The sequence below is a fragment of the Oncorhynchus gorbuscha genome, linkage group LG11, assembly GCF_021184085.1.
Source record: "Oncorhynchus gorbuscha isolate QuinsamMale2020 ecotype Even-year linkage group LG11, OgorEven_v1.0, whole genome shotgun sequence".
NCBI classification, from domain to species: Eukaryota; Metazoa; Chordata; class Actinopteri; order Salmoniformes; family Salmonidae; genus Oncorhynchus; species Oncorhynchus gorbuscha.
Window position 1 is genome coordinate 21,382,008 of NC_060183.1, and position 18,464 is coordinate 21,400,471.

An 18,464-nucleotide genomic window follows, 5' to 3' on the forward strand; every position below is an offset into this window, starting at 1 on the left:
AGCAACACGATTAAATAATAATTAAAAAAGGCATAATGACAGAAAGTTTATAAACTAGGTTTGGCACACATCTAGTCCAACATTAGGCTCTCTCTGTCAAAAAGGTCAGTAGGCTCTGTTGAGGGTAAATAAAGAATTGCATGTTAATTCCAATCTCTCAATATAGGCTATGTATCCCTGTTGCACAGTGGCTCCAAAGCCCATGATTTCCATTTCAGCCTGCACCTTCAGTGGGGTATGGGGGGAATAGATGACATGTATTCTTCAGTGGCGCCTAAATCAATACCAACGAAATCCTAAATGTCTTGTGTGCTAGATGCAAGAGAACCACGTTTAGGCTATTTGTTTTATTTCCAATCTTATTGGTCTTCACTGGAATTATGTCAAGGTGGACCAAACGATTCTAATTAGCATGATATACGTACATGTAATTGCCTAAATGAAGGAAACACAAACATAAAGTGTCTTAACCTCTATATTTCTGTTCAGTGTAAAATAATTACAAACACAACATGTAAAGTGTTGGTCCCATAAGGTGAAAAAAATATCCCAGAAATGTTCCATATGCCCGCATATCTCTCTCCTTTGTTGTGCACAAATTTGTTTACATTCCTGTTAGTGAGCATTTCTCATTTGCCAAGATATTCCATCCACCTGATAGGTGTGGCATATCAAGAAGCGGATTATTGCTGGGGACAATAAAAGGCCACTTAACAATGTTCTGTTTTGTCACACAAAACAATGCCACAAACGTCTCAAGTTTTGAGGGAGCGTGCAATTGGCATGCTGACTGCAGGAATGTCCACCAGAGCTGTTGCCAGAGAACTGATGTTCATTTATCTTCCAAAATAGTTTTAAAGAATTTGGCAGTATGTCCAACAGGCCTCACAACCACTGACCACGTGTAACACGCCAGCCCCCAGGACCTCCACATCATCAGGCTTCTTTACCTGCAGGATCTGCTATGATATTTTGAAATGGTTTCATGTTGCGTTTATACTTGTGTTCTCTGTAATTTGGGGAATATATATATATTGTACATAATAAATAAATACAAATAACGGGTCAACATCTAAATATTGCTCCCAGCGTTGATCAAAGCTCAGAAGGCTTATATTCTTGATCTGACGGAGTTCTAATCGCGCCGGCATCTTTGCGAACGAGAGGAATCAAGAACAGTGGTCTGTTCGTAATGTTCGCCTGCGTCTCCTGGATTTGCCTCCCGGAGTCGGCTCAAGCTCAGAGTCGGCTCAAGTAGTTAACTAGAGACCCTGTGGAGTGTGCTTGCGAGATGCCGGACAAAAGGCCATTTTAAAACCGTCCCGAGACTCCTGCCGTGTCTACAGACATCCCCCAAAACAAACAAAACCCGTCTTTCAAAGAATGAGTACACAACTGGTAAATAGTCTCTTATAAAGACAGTAGGTCGGTCGGGTGGCTAGCTGTTGCAGATACTTAAATTGCAGGCTCTGTATTGGGCTACTTTATCCCAAATAGAGGGATGAAGTAAGAAACGAACGTTAAACGGAGCATACCTCAGCAGGATAATAATAACGTTGCTTTACAGAGAATAGGCTATACTGAGACAGCCAGTGATGTGGTGAGGCTGAGGCAGGCTGCAATGCATGTAGGAAGAAGAAGAAGCAGAGATACCGCAAGATAGCGGAAAAAAGCAAGCAGGCAGAGAGAGAGTTTAGTAAAGTGGTTTCCAACTTGTTAAAACCTATGGAACAAGTTGTGAACAAATATATATATATATATGAACATCTCCACATGGCCTATTTTCCCTATAGGCCTATATTGTCTAATCAAAAAGCAAACAATACAGTCTTATATCGATCGTCCACTGGAGTTTACAGTTTACCCATCACCCACTACATCACTGATATTAATACAAAATTGTAAGTAACATTCTAATAATGAATGTGAATGCGATAATACATAGGATCATCTGTGTGCTCCATTGACGCCTGTGTGGAGCTTGATGAGTAATGCCTAGGAATACAAACGTGAGCACTATGGAATTTGAGAAAAGAGTTATCTATGTAAAGAGTTGATAGTTTTATACAATTCATTATGACAACTGACTGAACAGTCGCTGAGGCTGTGTCAGTGTCATTTCTCATATTTCCCCCTTTCAAATCAAATCAAATCAGGCGTATAACATTACAACTGTTTAAGCTAGCTAACAGGCTATGTAGATGTTGATCAACTGAGGTGAAAGAACTAGCAGCCAAACGGATAATTTCTGTTCACCAAATATCATTTTAACGTTTTTTAATTGTATAACAAACCTCACTAAAACTCGAACCCTGGTTATGGCTCTGACCGTGATCGGCCAGAAGAGCTTCAGTGCGCATTGGCATAGATTCTACAAGTGTCTGGAAGTATATTGGAGGGATGCGACACCCTTCTTCCACGAGAAATTCCATAATCTGGTGTTTTGTTGATGGTGGTAGAAAACGCTCTCTCAAGAGACATCCAGAATCTCCAATAAGTGTTGAATTGGGTTTAGATCTAGTGACTAACACACACACACTTTAAACCCCATATGCTCATTTGAAACCCTTCTTCTTGTCACGGAGATCTCTTCTTCAAGCCAAAGATTGGCAACTGGGAATTTTTATACGTGACCCTAAGCTTGACAGGATGTTAACTGCTTAATTAACGTTCAATATAATTCGTATCCCTCGTTTACTCAAGTGTTTCCTTGATTTTGGCAGTTAAATGCAGACTTTTTTTTCATAAAAAAAAAGTGTTGATTAAAAATGGTGACATTGAAGACGTTATCCGAGTCCTGACTTTTGTTTGGTCATTTCCTCCAGTGCAAACATACAGTTGAAGTCGGAAGTTTACATACACTTTAGCCAAATACATTTAAACTCAGTTTTTCACAATGCCTGACATTTAATCCTAGTAAAAAGTCCCTGTCTTAGGTCAGTTAGGATCACCACTTAATTTAAAAAATGTGAAATGTCAGGATAATAGTAGCAAATTATTTATTTCAGCTTTTATTTCTTTCATCACATTCCCATTGGATCAGAAGTTTATATACACTCAATTAGTATTTGGTAGCATTGCCTTTAAACTGTTTAACTTGGGTCAAACATTTCGGGTAGCCTTCCACGAGCTTCCCACAATAAGTTAGGTGAATTTTGGCCCATTCCTCCTGACAGAGCTGGTGTAACTGAGTGAGGTTTGTAGGCCTCCTTGCTTGCACACGTTTTTACAGTTCTGCCCACAAATGTTCTATAGGATTGAGATCAGGGCTTTGTGATGGCCACTCCAATACCTTGACTTTGTTGTCCTTAAGCCATTTTGCCACAACTTTGGAAGTATGCTTGGGGTCATTGTCCACTTGGAAGACCCATTTGCGACCAAGCTTTAACTTCCTGACTGATGTCTTGAGATGTTGCTTCAATATATCTACACCATTTGCCTACCTCATGTAGCCATCTATTTTATGAAGTGCACCAGTCCCTCCTGCAGCAAAGCACCCCCACAACATGATGCTGCCATCCCCGTGCTTCACGGATGGGATGGTGTTCTTCTGCTTGCAATTCTCCCTCTTTTTCCTCCAAACATAACGATGGTCATTATGGCCAAACAGTTCTATTTTTGTTTCATCAGACCAGAGCACATTTCTCCAAAAAGTATGATCTTTGTCCCCATGTGCAGTTGCAAACCGTAGTCTGGCTTGTTTTTATGGCGGTTTTGGAGCAGTGGCTTCTTCCTTGCTTTAGCGGCCTTTCGGGTTATGTCGATATAGGACTCATTATGCTGTGGATATAGATATGTTTGTACCTGTTTCCTCCAGCATCTTCAGAAGGTCCTTTGCTGTTGTTCTGGGATTGATTTGCACTTTTGACACCAAAGTACGTTCATCTCTAGGAGACAAAATGTGTCTCCTTCCTGAGCGGTATGACGGCTGCGTGGTCCCATGGTGTTTATACTTGCGTACTATTGTTTGTACAGATGAACATGGTACCTTCAGGCGTTTGGAAATTGCTCCCAAGGATGAACCAGACTTGTGGTCTACATTTTTTCTTCTGAGGTCTTGGCTGATTTCTTTTGATTTTCCCATGATGTCAAGCAAAGAGGCACTGAGTTTGAAGGTAGGCCTTGAAATACATCCACAGGTAAACCTCCAATTGACTCAAATTATGTAAATTAGCCTATCAGAAACTTCTAAAGCCATGACATAATTTTCTGGAATTTTCCAAATTGTTTAAAGGCACAGTCATCTTAGTGTATGCAAACTTCTGAACCATTGGAATTGTGATACAGTGAATTGTAAGTGAAATAATATGTCTGTAAATTGTTGGAAAAATGACTTGTGTCATGCACAAAGTAGATTTGGACTTGTAGACTTGCCAAAACTATAGTTTGTTAACAAAAAATGTGTGGAGTGGTGGAAAAACGAGTTTTAATGACTCCAACAAAGTGTATGTAAACTTCCGACTTCAACTGTAACTTGTCTCTCTCCGGGTTTAAAAAACATGGCCTGCTGGAGCTACGTCATCCGAAAAATCCAGATCCCAAAACACATACGAGGTGGACACGAGCTTTCTGATTAACGTTGTCTTTGGACATACAGCCTTTGATAGACACCGCAATCGCATGGCATTTTAATAGTTGTTAGAAGCGTTGACCTGCGTTTCACCCCTTCCTCAAGACCACACACATGAACAATTTCTGACTTGTTCGATGATATTGAGTAATACAGGCCTACTCCTTCTACCAAAAAGGGAGCAGGGGCCCAATATATATATAGGAACCAGGCTCCTGTGAGTTATTGGAGCTGATAATTCTGAGCGCAGAGGGAGCAATGACATGTATAGTGATTTACAGTTAAATAGCAAACAGTGGGTAGGCTAGACCTACACCCCGAATTAAAACATAATTCCAAATAAATTATTTTGTTCCAGAATGTTTTTACATGTTAGGGTACTCGAGAAAGTGAGATAATGGGAGACATTTTGTTTTATCTCCTCGCATTGGAAATATAGGCCAGGCATTGTCATATAACCACAGACTTTCTAAAGTTTGAGACTTTTTTTTTACACTGTGCTTAATTTACAACTTTGTTAAAATATTTGAGTAGTCTAGACGTCATACATGTTATCCATTGGACATACAGTAGCCTATTGTTTTGTGTGTAGGCTATAACATAGTCATAGGCCTATAGTTAGATGATCGATTGAGCGGGGCAACAGTGAACCCGGTCTGAAGCGGGCTCTGCTGGTGTGCAGGTGGCGTTACACCACGTCACTGAATAAGCATTGGCCTATGCTCCAATCGCATATTTTAAGATTTACTTTAAGGCCACTTTGTGAGGCACGATTATTATGCCATCTATCCACGCATATTAAAATATTTCTGTCGACTGTTGTAAAACAAGATTTCAGATAAAGAACAAATAGCCTGTTAACCTATCAATGCTTTTTCAATATAAAACTTTATTCCCAACTGCTCAACAAAAAGGCCTACGCACTAATAAAGGTGTCAATAATCTCCATGCAATTGTATCGAATATAAATAATAAGTAGGCCTAGAAATGTAAAACGACACAGACAATTCTTAAACAAAACACTAACGTATTTTACGCATTAATCCATCCATACAGAATAACCAACACAAGATACAATTCCATAGTCTACCATTTATGCTTCCAAAAGCACAAATTAAAACAATTATTCAAATTGTCTTTTTCGTTCGTGTAGGACTATGGATTTCAAGGATGTTGACGATGCCAGAGAAACAGGCCTATTGCTATTGTAGGTTAGATCCTCAGCATCTGTGGCTCTCGTCTAGTGACCTCGCGATGATCCCGGTCTATGAATTATTGATGAGATCCGTGCACAGATTACCCCTATCAATATGCAATACTTATTATCCTGGTTAGATGGCTATTTAACAGTTATGAATAGTGGAATTGTTTCAACCCAATAGAAAACATTGGTGTGTGTTCTTTAGCATATATATTTTTTAAATATATAAAATGATTTAAGCAAAAAAAGTTTGAGACATCAGGAATTTTTATTGCATTTAGGTACATTTTAGATGAATAAATGACAGCTATTGACGAAAGATGTCAAAACCAGTGTTTTCATATTGGCCTAATTTGATTGGATATCACCACGCAGATCTGCGATTGCATGCTGATTCATATACAATTTGGTAAGGTATGCTTGCTGCACATTGGGACACATACAATTTAGCCAAGGTGGCAACTACGCAAAGACATGAACCATTAACATAGGCTACAAACACACAATAGCAGCACGTATTATAATATAACATACAAAATTGGGCGTAATTCCAAGTTTGACATATAGGCCTACACAATCAGGATCAGTGTTTGATGCGTTTATATACTGAACAAAAATATAAAAACGCAACATGTAACAATTTCTAAGATTTTACTGAATTTTGGTTCAATTAAGGAAATCAGTCAATTGTAATTAATGAATTGGGGACTAATCGATGGATTTCACATGACTGGGAATTTCAGATATGCATCTTTGATTAGATACCTTTAAAAAAAAGCCTCAAAATGGGCCTCAGGATCTCGTCACGCTATTTCTGTGCATTCAAACTGCCACCAAGAAAATGCAATTGTGTTCATTGTTGGTAGTTTATGCCTGCCCATTTCATAACCTCACCGCCACCATGGGGCACTCTGTTCACAACATTGACATCAGCAAACCGCTTGCCCACACCGACGCTATATACATTGTCTACGGTTGTGAGGCTAGTTGGATGTACTGCCAAATTCTCTAAAATTATGTTGGAGGCGGCTTATGATAGAGAAATTAACATTCAATTCTCCGGCAACAGCTCTGCAGTCAGCATGCCAATTGCACCTCCCTCAAAACTTGAGACTGTGGCATTGTGTTGTGTGAGAAAAAAAACAAACATTTTAGAGTGGAATTTTAAAGTGGCCAACAGAACAAGCTTCTTGATATGCCACACCTGTCAGGTGGATGGATTATCTTGGCAAATGGGGAAATGCTCACTAAACACTCACTAAAATGCTCACTAAACACAACATTTTAAAGAAATACGCTTTTTGTGCATACAGAACATTTCTGGGATATTTTATTTCAGCTCATGAAACACAAATACTTTACATGTCGTGTTTATATTTTTGTTCAGTGTGGAATTATTAAGCCTAATATTTATATGATTAGACCTCCATATATCCAGGATAATTTATTCAAATCGACTAAGGTCTGATTCCCAACGTTTACAGTGGATTCACCTATCCTGTCCTTGGAGAGAGACGCACTGTTCAACGGCGTATCTTGGAGATTGATGGGACACACAAAACCCTGTTCAAGTTCGTGCTTTACCTTAGGCCACGTTTTTATCAAGACGGTCTAATTTTTGGATCCAGACTTGAATTTCACTTCAAGTTTTTGTCAGTTTTCTGACTTGAGTCTATAGGCCAGAGACATGCATTATCCAACTTTCCTTCTCATACCAGCACCTATGACACTGAATACACGAGGTTCAATGCAGTCATTGCAGAAATTGAATTAGTTTGTGTCCTGTTCGTGAAGAGGCAGAATTTCTTCCGCCTGAATTAATTCTTATTTGCTGGTGTTTATAGATAAGTCGATTGCAATCCATGGATTCTCAAAATATTTTATTTTGAGGCTAATTCCAACATGAATAAAATATGTTTGGTTTATAATCATAGACAGTGGAACACTTATTTAAATGTATCATTGCATTTCTGATATGAACTTTCTATCCTGATATCGAGGATATCGCCACTGCCCAGTCTAGTGCTGTACAGTCCACAACCCTTTATAATCCCTTCGCAGCAGTTAAACCGTCACTTTCATTCAAGAATGTGAATTATATAGTACATTGTCTACTCCCCAAAACCATAAAACTAACTTTATGGACCCCACGTGACCTTTCAGAGTCAGTGAAGGGATTATATGTTCTACGGTACGGAGGCATTTAGTAAATTCGAGCCATGTACCTGTAAGATAGCCTACATGATGGGACATATGATGGGGAAACAAATAACTAAATACAAGCAAACAGAAGTGCGACTCAACCCAAAGATGGCAATAAGAGGGTAAGTTTAAAAGGTTTAGAGTTTGTTTTTCTGGTAAATAACGGCAGCATGGAACCAATAATGAATCTAATAACCTTGACATGATGGTGGGCACTTTATAGGTGCATGGTTAAAACAATATAGCTTGGACGAAAACAATGCAAATATTTAAATCAGCAACAACCTGCCTCAAATGTAATTCACGTCATAGGCCTATACAAAAAAAGTAATCTTAAGCCAATGATAAGCATGAAAACGTCTATGGAAATTATTCTTGCTAATATGTTATTTTATAGCAATGTAAAACAGTACAAAATCTATAGGAACATGTTGTTTATAAAGTGAATTTGTTTAATCGTGTGGCAAGGTTAAGTAAGCCTAAATTGTTGATACAAGATGTCCAAAATGCCATGAAGGTTTTACGTTCACCATTGTTATAGCCTACGTGTGTCTATGGAATAGTGCATTAAAACATGTGTAGGCCTAATTAATTAACTTTAAATGAAGAAGAGGTTAATTCATTGCAATTACTATGCTTCAAATATATCAAGCGATGGAGAGAAACTTTATTTCCAAATCTATAGATTCACATAGAAATACAAAAAGCTTAATTGGCAAAATCTTTACCATCACTGTAGGCGTATAATCCACAGAATACCACTCCCTTCCTGTCCACTATACAAATTGATCACATTGAAAAGGTTCAATACATTTATGCAACTCAATAAGTACTTAGTTCTAAACAATTACAATTGGATATATTTGTGCACAACGTGTCATAGGCTACATAACAGATTTACCTGTATTTTTTAAACCTGGAAAACGTACTGCGCTGACCACGATAATCAAGCATAAATACAGCATTATAAACGTACACTGACGCGCTTTGAATGATCCCATCATCTATAGCTTTACATTCAATGAAGAGCTGCTTATGTTTTGGAAACATAGACTACTGTACACTTTGCACCTGTTAGAATGTTTAGAAATGACACAATATAGGCTAACAGCTCACGTGAAACATGACAACATTCAAGAGATAAAACAGAGCACATGACTTTATACTACCCTTAGACAATGAGTCTAACCTTTTTTTCTAGTTCCAGAGATAACTACAGGCTACCGTAACACAACGTCAAACTAAACGTCTGTTAAAGACCACAGAATATTTTTTCGTCTAAAATCACAACAACATGCTGAAAGGTGCTGCGCTGTAGTTTACAGTACTCCGGATGTCCCCCGTATCACTTGCAGTTCGAGCTCAGTTATGGAACGCGCTACCTCCTGTAACCAGGCTCATACTTTTCAGTTTATTGTCTTTCTTCCATTTCATCCTTCGATTCTGAAACCAGATTTTTATTTGTCGTTCCGTGAGGCACAACGTGTGGGCTATCTCTATTCTCCTCCTCCGGGTTAGGTATCTATTGAAGTGAAATTCTTTCTCCAGCTCTAGCGTCTGGTAGCGGGTATACGCTGTTCGGGCCCTTTTCCCATCTGGTCCAGCCATTTCTAAATTGCATGAAAAATCCAAATTAGAAGTGGACAACAGATGGTGGAAATAGGATTTTAAACATTTGAAAAGGAAACATGTTTAACAGCACATATGAAATATTATGCAATTCTGGGTGTTGAATAGGCTGCATGCGGGCGCGTGCCATGCACGGATTGTCGCACAACTATCCTACATTAACAGAAATAGAACTTGCATTCAGCTATAGCCTAAACATAAATACCCACCAATTCTCCAACATTTAAACAATGTTTCTTTAAGTTCATCTTTATTACAATTAAAATATACTTTAATAGGCTAACAATTATTGTTTTATCTTCCACTAAGAAGTATATTGCACTGGACAATATCATAAAAGCAAATCCGTGGCCATATCCTACCATCCTTACGGAGTTCATGCAACACTTGACATATTTATGACGCTACAAATTTGGACTATAGAAAAACACATCAGCGAGCATGCAATTCACTCCAAAGCAAGACCACCACAAAACACAGTAAAAGTAGGCTATGTATGTACCATGATTAATGTGCAGTTTCCGCATCCATGGGAATATTTGCGGCGTTTGGCAATCGTTTGAGATTGTCGTGGAGGTTGCGTTATTGGACTCCTGTTGTAGTTGTTGTGCCCGGGCAGCCATGCTGCTGGTACTGCTTGTGTGCGCGCCTTCCTCAGTCTCAGAGACAACGCTGGTATCCTCTATCTCTGTAAAATGACTGTTGTTGCCTTTGTTGAGATTATTGTTGGCGATCGAGGTCGTGCTCCGGTCAGGTGGAGGAGAGGGGCTTTTTAGTTCCAAAGACTCGCGGTTGGCGCAAGGAAGGGGATCTGGAGACGAAAGCGAGCAGGTCGGCAATCTGTACCGGGCATCGGGACCAGTGGACGGAAAACCACGGGTATCCTCTCCAACAGCCGCGAAGTGGCTACCAGTGTCGGGGCGATTTACGGTTAGGTCCATGCCATTGTAGTTGCATCCGAAAGACCCAGAGTGCATGGTGCCAGGGTCCCTGAACGTACCGTTCACAGTGCCGTTAGTCCCATAATTTAGTAACTGATAGTCGGAGCCATTCGGATAGCGACCTGAAAACGAGTTAACAAAGTAAGAGCTCATTTGCTTGTTTTTAAAGGCTCAATTTGTAGATCTTTGTCGCTATAATCCTCTGCTTCACGATTTATGATGTAATCATGAATTATAGCAATGAAGCCTACTGTACTTTGCCAGGTATGCGGCCAAATATGGGAGAGCGCTCGGGAATCACGTGCATTTGTTGACCAGTCGTAAATTCTCACTGATGACTTCAAGAGGTAATTCATGCTCTATGGTTACAAATGATGACGAAATGATGGTCGTTATGCTCGAGTCAATGGTGCCTCCCCATTGCGCCCTGAGATCCATGTAGGCAGACAGCGTCATCTACTGGCAGTGGAGGTAACTGCCAGAGAGGGTGCTCAATACTTTTTTTCATTGTTCTTTTTTTTTAAACATTGACTGTTCTAGGACACAAAAGTAGGCTAAACTATTTTACCAATAGGTATCTCAGACAGGTATCCCAGTTTAAAAAAGTTTAACAAAAATATATATTATAGTAGGCCTAATACACTAGGGATTTGTATCATTAAAGAGAGACTTGCCTATTTAAATGTCTGGTTTGCTCAACTAGGTCAATTTTACAGGACATAGTAATAATAATAACTATTATAAGACTATTGCCTTCACATCAGTAAAACAAGAAAACTTTCTATGAATTTTTTACAGAAATTACCAACGCTTTATTTGCATTTACAAAAGACAACAAAAACATGTCTTACATAATATTGCACACGACATCCAGATGGCAAGTGCACAATAAACAACTTGTGAAAACATTATCCAGTTGAATATGACAAAGCGATGTAAAAGCCTAAAACAAACTAAATACAACACACAATATGGTAGGCTATTAGGCCAAAGCATCTCTCTTGTATCGATAATGGGGCCATAATTATTATTTTTTTGAAGCAAAAATATTTCATTATCGAGTATTTTGACTAAGCTTGTTTTTGCACTTCAACGCCGCTCCAGGAAACCAGTATGTGCGAGTGTAGGTCTATTTCACGATCGTCACCAGTTACCACAACCACAAAGTCATAAACCCCGCCTATTTCTGCAATTGATTTTCCTAAAATGTGAATTTATACCTTTACCACACTTCTAACCTTAACCACACTACCTAACCTTAAATTAAGACCACATTTATGTTTTCATGAATTTTTACGATATAGCCAATTTTGACTTTGTGGATGTGGTAAACCCTACTTTACTTTCAAGCAACAATATTGACAAAACCAAAAATACAAACACAATCAAACAAGAATAGGCTAGCCAGCTTCAGTTGTTTTTAACCTGTTTCTAACCAACAGACGTTATTTCATCGTGCAAATATATTTATCTAGTAGGCCTACTTACATATTTTCACAAACATGTGTAGGCCTATGCAGCCATTTTATGAAAAACAACAAACAACAATAATTAAACATCTCTCAATTAATGGTACAACAGTTATAGGATGGCTTGTGTAGCTTTTTTACTCAGTGTCTTTTAATCCGTCTGTTTTTCCTCCTCTTCATCGCTGGGTTTCGAAGGATTCGTAACTTTGTTCTCCTTTTTCCACTTCATTCTGCGATTCTGGAACCAAATCTTTATTTGACGTTCAGTGAGACACAGAGCATGCGAAATCTCGATTCGACGACGCCTGGTGAGATACCTATTGAAATGGAACTCTTTCTCGAGCTCAAGAGTCTGGTATCGAGTATAGGTCTGACGGCCCCTGCGTCCACTGCTGCCCAATGTCCCTACAAACAAAGAATAGCAAACCAAATCCAGCAATTATGTAAGAAACAAAGACAAATCAGCCTATATACACACACATGTAAAATAGCCTCCATTAGTAAAACCTTAAAAATAGCATAGCCTAGTTGAAATTATCCATTTTATTCACATGATAGTCCACTGTATTTTGACAGTTAAACGCGTTTCCTATACAAAACAAGTTTATCTGTTAATATATTTTTTCATGTCAATCACGTTCTCGGCGATAGAATGCAATACATATCACAGTCATCAAATCATCATGCATGTGTTCACACAACGACTTGTAAAATTCTTCCTCTTTTTCCCCGTCTCAATTTCAAAGCAATAGTTACTTATAAGCTACAATGCCAGGCAACACTGTTACAGTAGTCATCTGATTGATAGGCAACATGCTGACTGCACATCCCCTTTCTATAAATGAACAATAAAACACGTTAAACGTTAACAAAAAAAAAGTAAAGGTTTCACTGACCGGCGGTGCAAGAATTCATCCTTTGCATCCACGGATAAAGCAGAGAAGACTTGTCGTCCACAGCAGTGGTTATGTTGACATTCTGCTCGAGGCACTCTGACTTGCGCTGGTCCTGAGTTAAAAAGAGCGGCTGCTCCTCTCGATTTGCGAAAGCGCACGAGCGGTCACTGTAAAAAGTGGCAGCTGTATAGTCGCAGGGAGCGCTGGTGCTGGGGCGACCGTAGATACCAGTGGTTTGCTGGTAATATGAGGTTGGGTATACCTTCTCTTGCATATTGGCAGCTCCATATGTAGCGTTGGAAAAGTGTCTTAAAGGGTCAGTATATCCGGAGGAATATAAAGGTATCTGAGCGAGGAGAGACTCCTGTCCTCCGGGCAGAGAAGCAGGAAAAGTTGAGTTGACAAAATAGGAACTCATTGGATGGACAAATATGCTCCGATGAATATGATTTGTAATGTTTTATAGTCCAAGTGGTTTTGCCATTACTTTATCGGAGATTTGGTTTTAGCTGAAGGGGGCTTGCGAGGTGCCACTCAATAGGGCAGAAGGGAACTGTACCATCTGATCAACGTCCGGCCAATCGCGAGCGTCTGGTTGCAATATTGCTCTCATGGGGGGCTCTTGTAGCGCACAGGGGTCCCCAGTGACTCGAAACGAAGCGCCCAGGCTTCTCGCGCAGTCTTTCCACATATCAAATTAGCTTGCGTCCTCTGATTCATTCAACATTGAAGCATTTCCTTTTCGTTCTTAATTTCGTTGCAAACAAACGATATAAATACATAATGCTGGCAACACCACCCTACCCTCTCTCCACACACACACACACACACACACACACACACACACACACACACACACACACACACACACACACACACACACACACACACACACACACACACACACACACACACACACACACACACACACACACACACACACACACACACACACACACACACGACCCTTATATGATCTTAATTCGATCTTTGGTTTGCATGAAATAATCACTGTTCAATTTCCCATTTTATCAAACTGACTTAAGAAGAATAATGTTGTTGTTCGTTGGGGTTATTTCAATTACCCACAAATGTAAAGTATTGATTACTAGATGTAGGCTAGTTGCACAATCAAAAGTGGGCCTATTCAATTGATCCAGCTGAATTTCTACTTTCATGCAGCTGTTATTTTAAGCTGTTTGACATCATTTATGTTTCATCATTCGTTCATGTATAAGTTAACGTGTTCGTTATGTTTTCTAGGTATTCCCACACTGGCCGGATTTACTTTTTAAAGTAAAACACGACCAAGACGTCTACACTGACAAATCAACTCACAAAAGGCAAAATGATTTTTTAACTGACCAAGGCCAATGCAGAGGATATTACACATTGGTTTCAACATTCATCACTAAAAGATTGCGGTTCATGTTTCGGGCACCTGTAGGCCTAAGTAGACCACATTACATGCAGCATGTTTTATTATTAACCACTAAAATAAAGAATCTATGTTTTTGAATATTATCACATAAATATATTTACATGAATATAGACATTGTCATTATCGAATCTAGTCTGATATTATAGTGACTGCTTCTTATATTAGTAGACCCATATTATTGAGTTGAATAATATTATTTCATATTTCTTATGCTATTATCGTTATTTTGTTGGACTAAAAAGTTCAATACATTTGAATAAATAAACAACGCCATTTTCTTTACAACAGGACGTATTTCCTTTTTTCCAATCAATGTTATTTTCTTTCACTGTAAAACCTTGTTTAATATGATATTTCAACAAAATCATTTTATATTATCTAAACTTGATACTTAATAGTCTGTGTAGACTTCCTTCAACAAAATTATGTTTCCACAACTAATCAAACATTTTAGCTAAGTATCCTACGACTTGTCTGTATACAGAATGACAGTTATTCAACGTCAATAGCGTTTGTGCAAAATACATTTTAGTTTGCTTTAGTTTAATTTGAAAAGAAAAAACGAAAGAAAAAATAAATAATTTGTTCCAATACGCCATTATGTCATTCTGAAAGCTTCTGTCTCAAGAATTCGGTGTCCAAATGTAGGCTTATTGTCGCCACTAGATGGAGTCAAAGAGAAATACACGAGATCAGGTTGTAAAGAAAATGTGCCAGCATACTGCTGTGTAAATGGAGTGAATAACATACAGTTGATCAATTAATTGATTGAGGCTTGACAATAATGTTGATGATGATGATGACGACGTCGAATAGTGCAGATGATTGGAAAGTGGATTCTGAAGAATTTCATTGGACCATTGAGAACATCGCTTACATCATGTCTCAATTTTACTCTTTAAATGACCCATAAAACATTTTGGTATGAGTCAATTGTTGCATATCTACTTAGCATTACAGCTAGCTCAAAGGAAATACAAACGTAGGCTACACACAATAAAACATGTTTTTAAAAACACTGTACATCATGGAAATCTAAATATTCTGGGTTGTCTGATTTTCAGTGTGCGCTCATGATTGTGGCAGCTTCCACAATCATAGGCCTACCTATTTATCTGAAACCTTCGTCAAAATACTAAATGCATTTAGGCCACAGTCACCCGCCAAAGATACTGCTGCCATCTTGCCACTAACACACTATGGTATTGCAAATCGATACACTGCTTGTACACTTTAGGACACTAGCCATTTTGTATGCTACCAATGTTAAATTTGTAACGGTTTTTATCTAACATAATTTGCACCTCATGACCTACTCAACATTGTATCATTTTAAAAACCGTATAAGACAGGCTTCAAGTATGATTGTTGCGATATAGGACATTGAGATTTGACGGCCTACCTTTTGTTGATAATTCATCATTTCGCATGTGGGTTTTCCGGATGTGATTATCACGGTTCTTTTTACGTCTTCCATTACTGTTAATTTGGTATATTGCATACGGTAAGTAGCAATAACTAAACGATTCCCTCTGTGAAAAATTTAAAAAATAAACTATTCCATTGTCTTTGCGAATATTGAGTCTTCTTTGACGGTGCAATTCAGAGATAGCCACATTAGCATAGGCTAACATTGGATGAGAGATTCCTCATTGACTCTGTCTCTCAGTTGGTGGAGCTCCGTAGATACAGAACACATTTCTACCAGAATTCAAGTTTAGCTTATACAAGAGCCAATAAAACTAAGGTGTTACTGAATGAGCGGTCGAAAACAGACAGCTGCAATATAACCTCAAAGGGGGAAAAAGTTCCCTGTCCAGAGTCCACATGACCAACCTCAGCCAATCCCAGAACCCAGACAGTCGTAAAGTTCCATCATAAAGTTGTACATTTTCATTAGCAGGCTCTAATTTATAGCATTTTTCAGGAATGCTTCAATAGAAGGCATTTTTTTCTTCATCGCCATCTTTTTCTTTCAAAGATGGGAAAGCATTTTGGGCTTTTTTTTAAAGCTACGTTGTCTTTTAAGCGAAATGGCTAGGTCTATAATATTTCAGTCCGGTATCCTATTTAGAGCATTTGATGATAATTCCTTATCAGTTGAATATTAGGCTTCAAAAAAGCGGAAACGTTTGACCATATTGTAGTTCCACACAATAGCATATAGCATTATGTAAAACATGTTTGGTTACAATTGACATGGTCTTATAGGATAGTTATTATAAGTTGACTTAAATGATTGATAAAAGCCTATAGGTAGACTATGTAAACGGATAATTATTTAAGGCCTAGTCTACATTTGCATTACATTTAGTAATGTAGTTAAGTTAAACTAGTTATATATCCACATAATCAACCATGAACCCATTATGAATAAAGTATCCCTTAGATAGCCTGTAGGCCTACCTTCATTTAATTAGCACAGATTTTCAAACAAATGCAAGCAAAATATGATAGGGATCCATGTAATTAGCCTATAGTTTTGCAATAGCCTACTGAACTGCCCATTTTAAGATTTTACTTTCGTGTAAAACAGTTGTATGTTAAGATATATAGACCAAAGATATCCCTATATGAAAACACCCACTGGGCACACGCTGGTTGAATCAACGTTGTTTCCACGTCATTTCACTGAAATTATTTTAAGACAACATATAATAGAGTTTGAACTGACGTCTGTGCCCAGTGGTCATCAGGCATGTATATAATCATAAGGTAAAATATTTATATAAAATGTATGGAAAAATGTTCCGTTACATAGCCAAAGCAACTGTTTGCATGGTGCCCTGTTAAATTTAATTTAATTGACAAAAGGATTTCCGACGTTTATAGATGCAATAAAACCATAAAACCCCCCAATGCAACCTATTCCTTCTGCAAAAGGTCGCACAGAGGAAATTCGGCCTAATCTATCCAAAACAGGAGTGGCCTAAACCGAACATATTCTAGGAAACTTGTTTTTTTATTGATATTAATTCAGTTATGTTTTTCATTAGTAAGACCAATAGGCCTAAACCTCCACGACAATAAACAGAAATTTGTTTTTTACAAGTATTTTCTATAAAATTCGTAAATATTATGTAGACTTGGAGTTTGTCAAATACAGTTTGAAATTATTCTACTTTGGATGAATGTGACCTGTAAGTAGTTATATAGGCCTACGTTGGAACATTGTATTGTAGGCTAAAATATGCTAACAACCTATCAACAATAAACTAACATGAAGCATTTTGATATATTATAGTTTTCATTAACTACAATCTATTTGCCTCATAAAGGTGGATGAAATTTAGCTGGAATTCAGACTGTTTATTAACCTTCAGACACTTTTTTACAAATCTAGGCCCAATGAATATACAATTGGCATGAATTCAGCCAGGCTTATATTAGACTGAATGACCGTGTACAAAATATCAGTTACCCGACATAGTAAAACAAATATTTTTTCCTATAATATCTTTAGATCTTTTGAATGTGTTATGCTAGTACCAAACTGTATAGGCTATTCAAAATGTCGATATAACACCGAGGAAACTGGATACAGACCTGCAATATGTGATATCGGTTGTTAGCCAGCTTAACTTTTCCACAGAGTTGAGCAAGGATTGTTTTTTTTAAATGAACATCCGACTCCTTTAATTAGCTACGCGTCGACACTTCCAAATGTTAATTCTTTCACGCTTACTGTGTACCTGTTTGTCATCTGTTGTTGTATGCCTTTCTTTGTTTTCTGAAACATATACTTTTTAATTAAACGTTAATCAAATACAACCACCGACTGTTTCCTCGTTACTGTTGCTCTATGGCAACTCAGCAAATGCGCATGTGCCAATTGAATCTATTAAAAAAACGGTTGGTGGTTGTATTTGATTAACGTTTTATTAAAAAAGTATGGATTTCAGCAAACAAAGGTCCGAACAATTACACTATTAGGTAGGCCTATATGTTTCACAATAAAGGAGAGGCTTCGATTTTTAAAGGTTACATTTTATTTACAGTTTACATCCAGTAGCAGCCTTCACAGCCAAGGCCTGAGAACAGCTCTAGCCACAACATTGACAACACAGATACAAAACTGCCAATTAAAATGACAGGGACTCGATATGTGCACGTTA

The 18,464-nt window shown here is 38.1% G+C and overlaps 2 protein-coding genes across 3 annotated transcripts; both read right to left on the minus strand.

Moving 5' to 3' along the window:
* Window positions 1-8,618: 8,618 nt before the first annotated feature.
* Window positions 8,619-10,797, minus strand: LOC124048270 (homeobox protein Hox-B5b-like). The gene is made up of 2 exons (XM_046368883.1): window positions 10,105-10,797; window positions 8,619-9,583 (listed from the first exon to the last, which is right to left on the minus strand). The coding sequence occupies exons 1-2, from the start codon at window positions 10,694-10,696 to the stop codon at window positions 9,336-9,338; spliced, it is 840 nt and encodes a 279-aa protein (XP_046224839.1). The 5' UTR covers window positions 10,697-10,797; the 3' UTR covers window positions 8,619-9,335.
* A 564-nt stretch (window positions 10,798-11,361) lies between these two features.
* On the minus strand, window positions 11,362-16,165 carry LOC124048271 (homeobox protein Hox-B6b-like). Of its 2 annotated transcripts, none has more exons than XM_046368884.1 (2): window positions 12,909-13,429; window positions 11,362-12,417 (listed from the first exon to the last, which is right to left on the minus strand). In XM_046368884.1, the coding sequence occupies exons 1-2, from the start codon at window positions 13,324-13,326 to the stop codon at window positions 12,164-12,166; spliced, it is 672 nt and encodes a 223-aa protein (XP_046224840.1). In that variant the 5' UTR covers window positions 13,327-13,429; the 3' UTR covers window positions 11,362-12,163. The 2 variants fall into 2 exon arrangements, 1 of the variants encoding a protein (XP_046224840.1); XR_006841196.1 differs by lacking the exon at window positions 12,909-13,429 and adding an exon at window positions 15,752-16,165 and having other exon boundaries at window positions 12,289-12,417.
* Window positions 16,166-18,464: the final 2,299 nt, after the last annotated feature.

What these genes read in the sequence shown, in the direction of transcription:
- LOC124048270 (XM_046368883.1), bottom strand. Translation starts at nt 10,696, where the DNA reads ATGAGCTCTTACTTTGTTAACTCGTTTTCAGGTCGCTATCCGAATGGC. An exon ending in GAAACTGCACATTAATCATG is followed by an intron (nt 9,584 to 10,104) that starts GTACATACATAG and finishes CATGCAATTTAG; the next exon opens with AAATGGCTGGACCAGATGGG.
- LOC124048271 (XM_046368884.1), bottom strand. Translation starts at nt 13,326, where the DNA reads ATGAGTTCCTATTTTGTCAACTCAACTTTTCCTGCTTCTCTGCCCGGA. An exon ending in GATGAATTCTTGCACCGCCG is followed by an intron (nt 12,418 to 12,908) that starts GTCAGTGAAACC and finishes CTTTGTTTGTAG; the next exon opens with GGACATTGGGCAGCAGTGGA.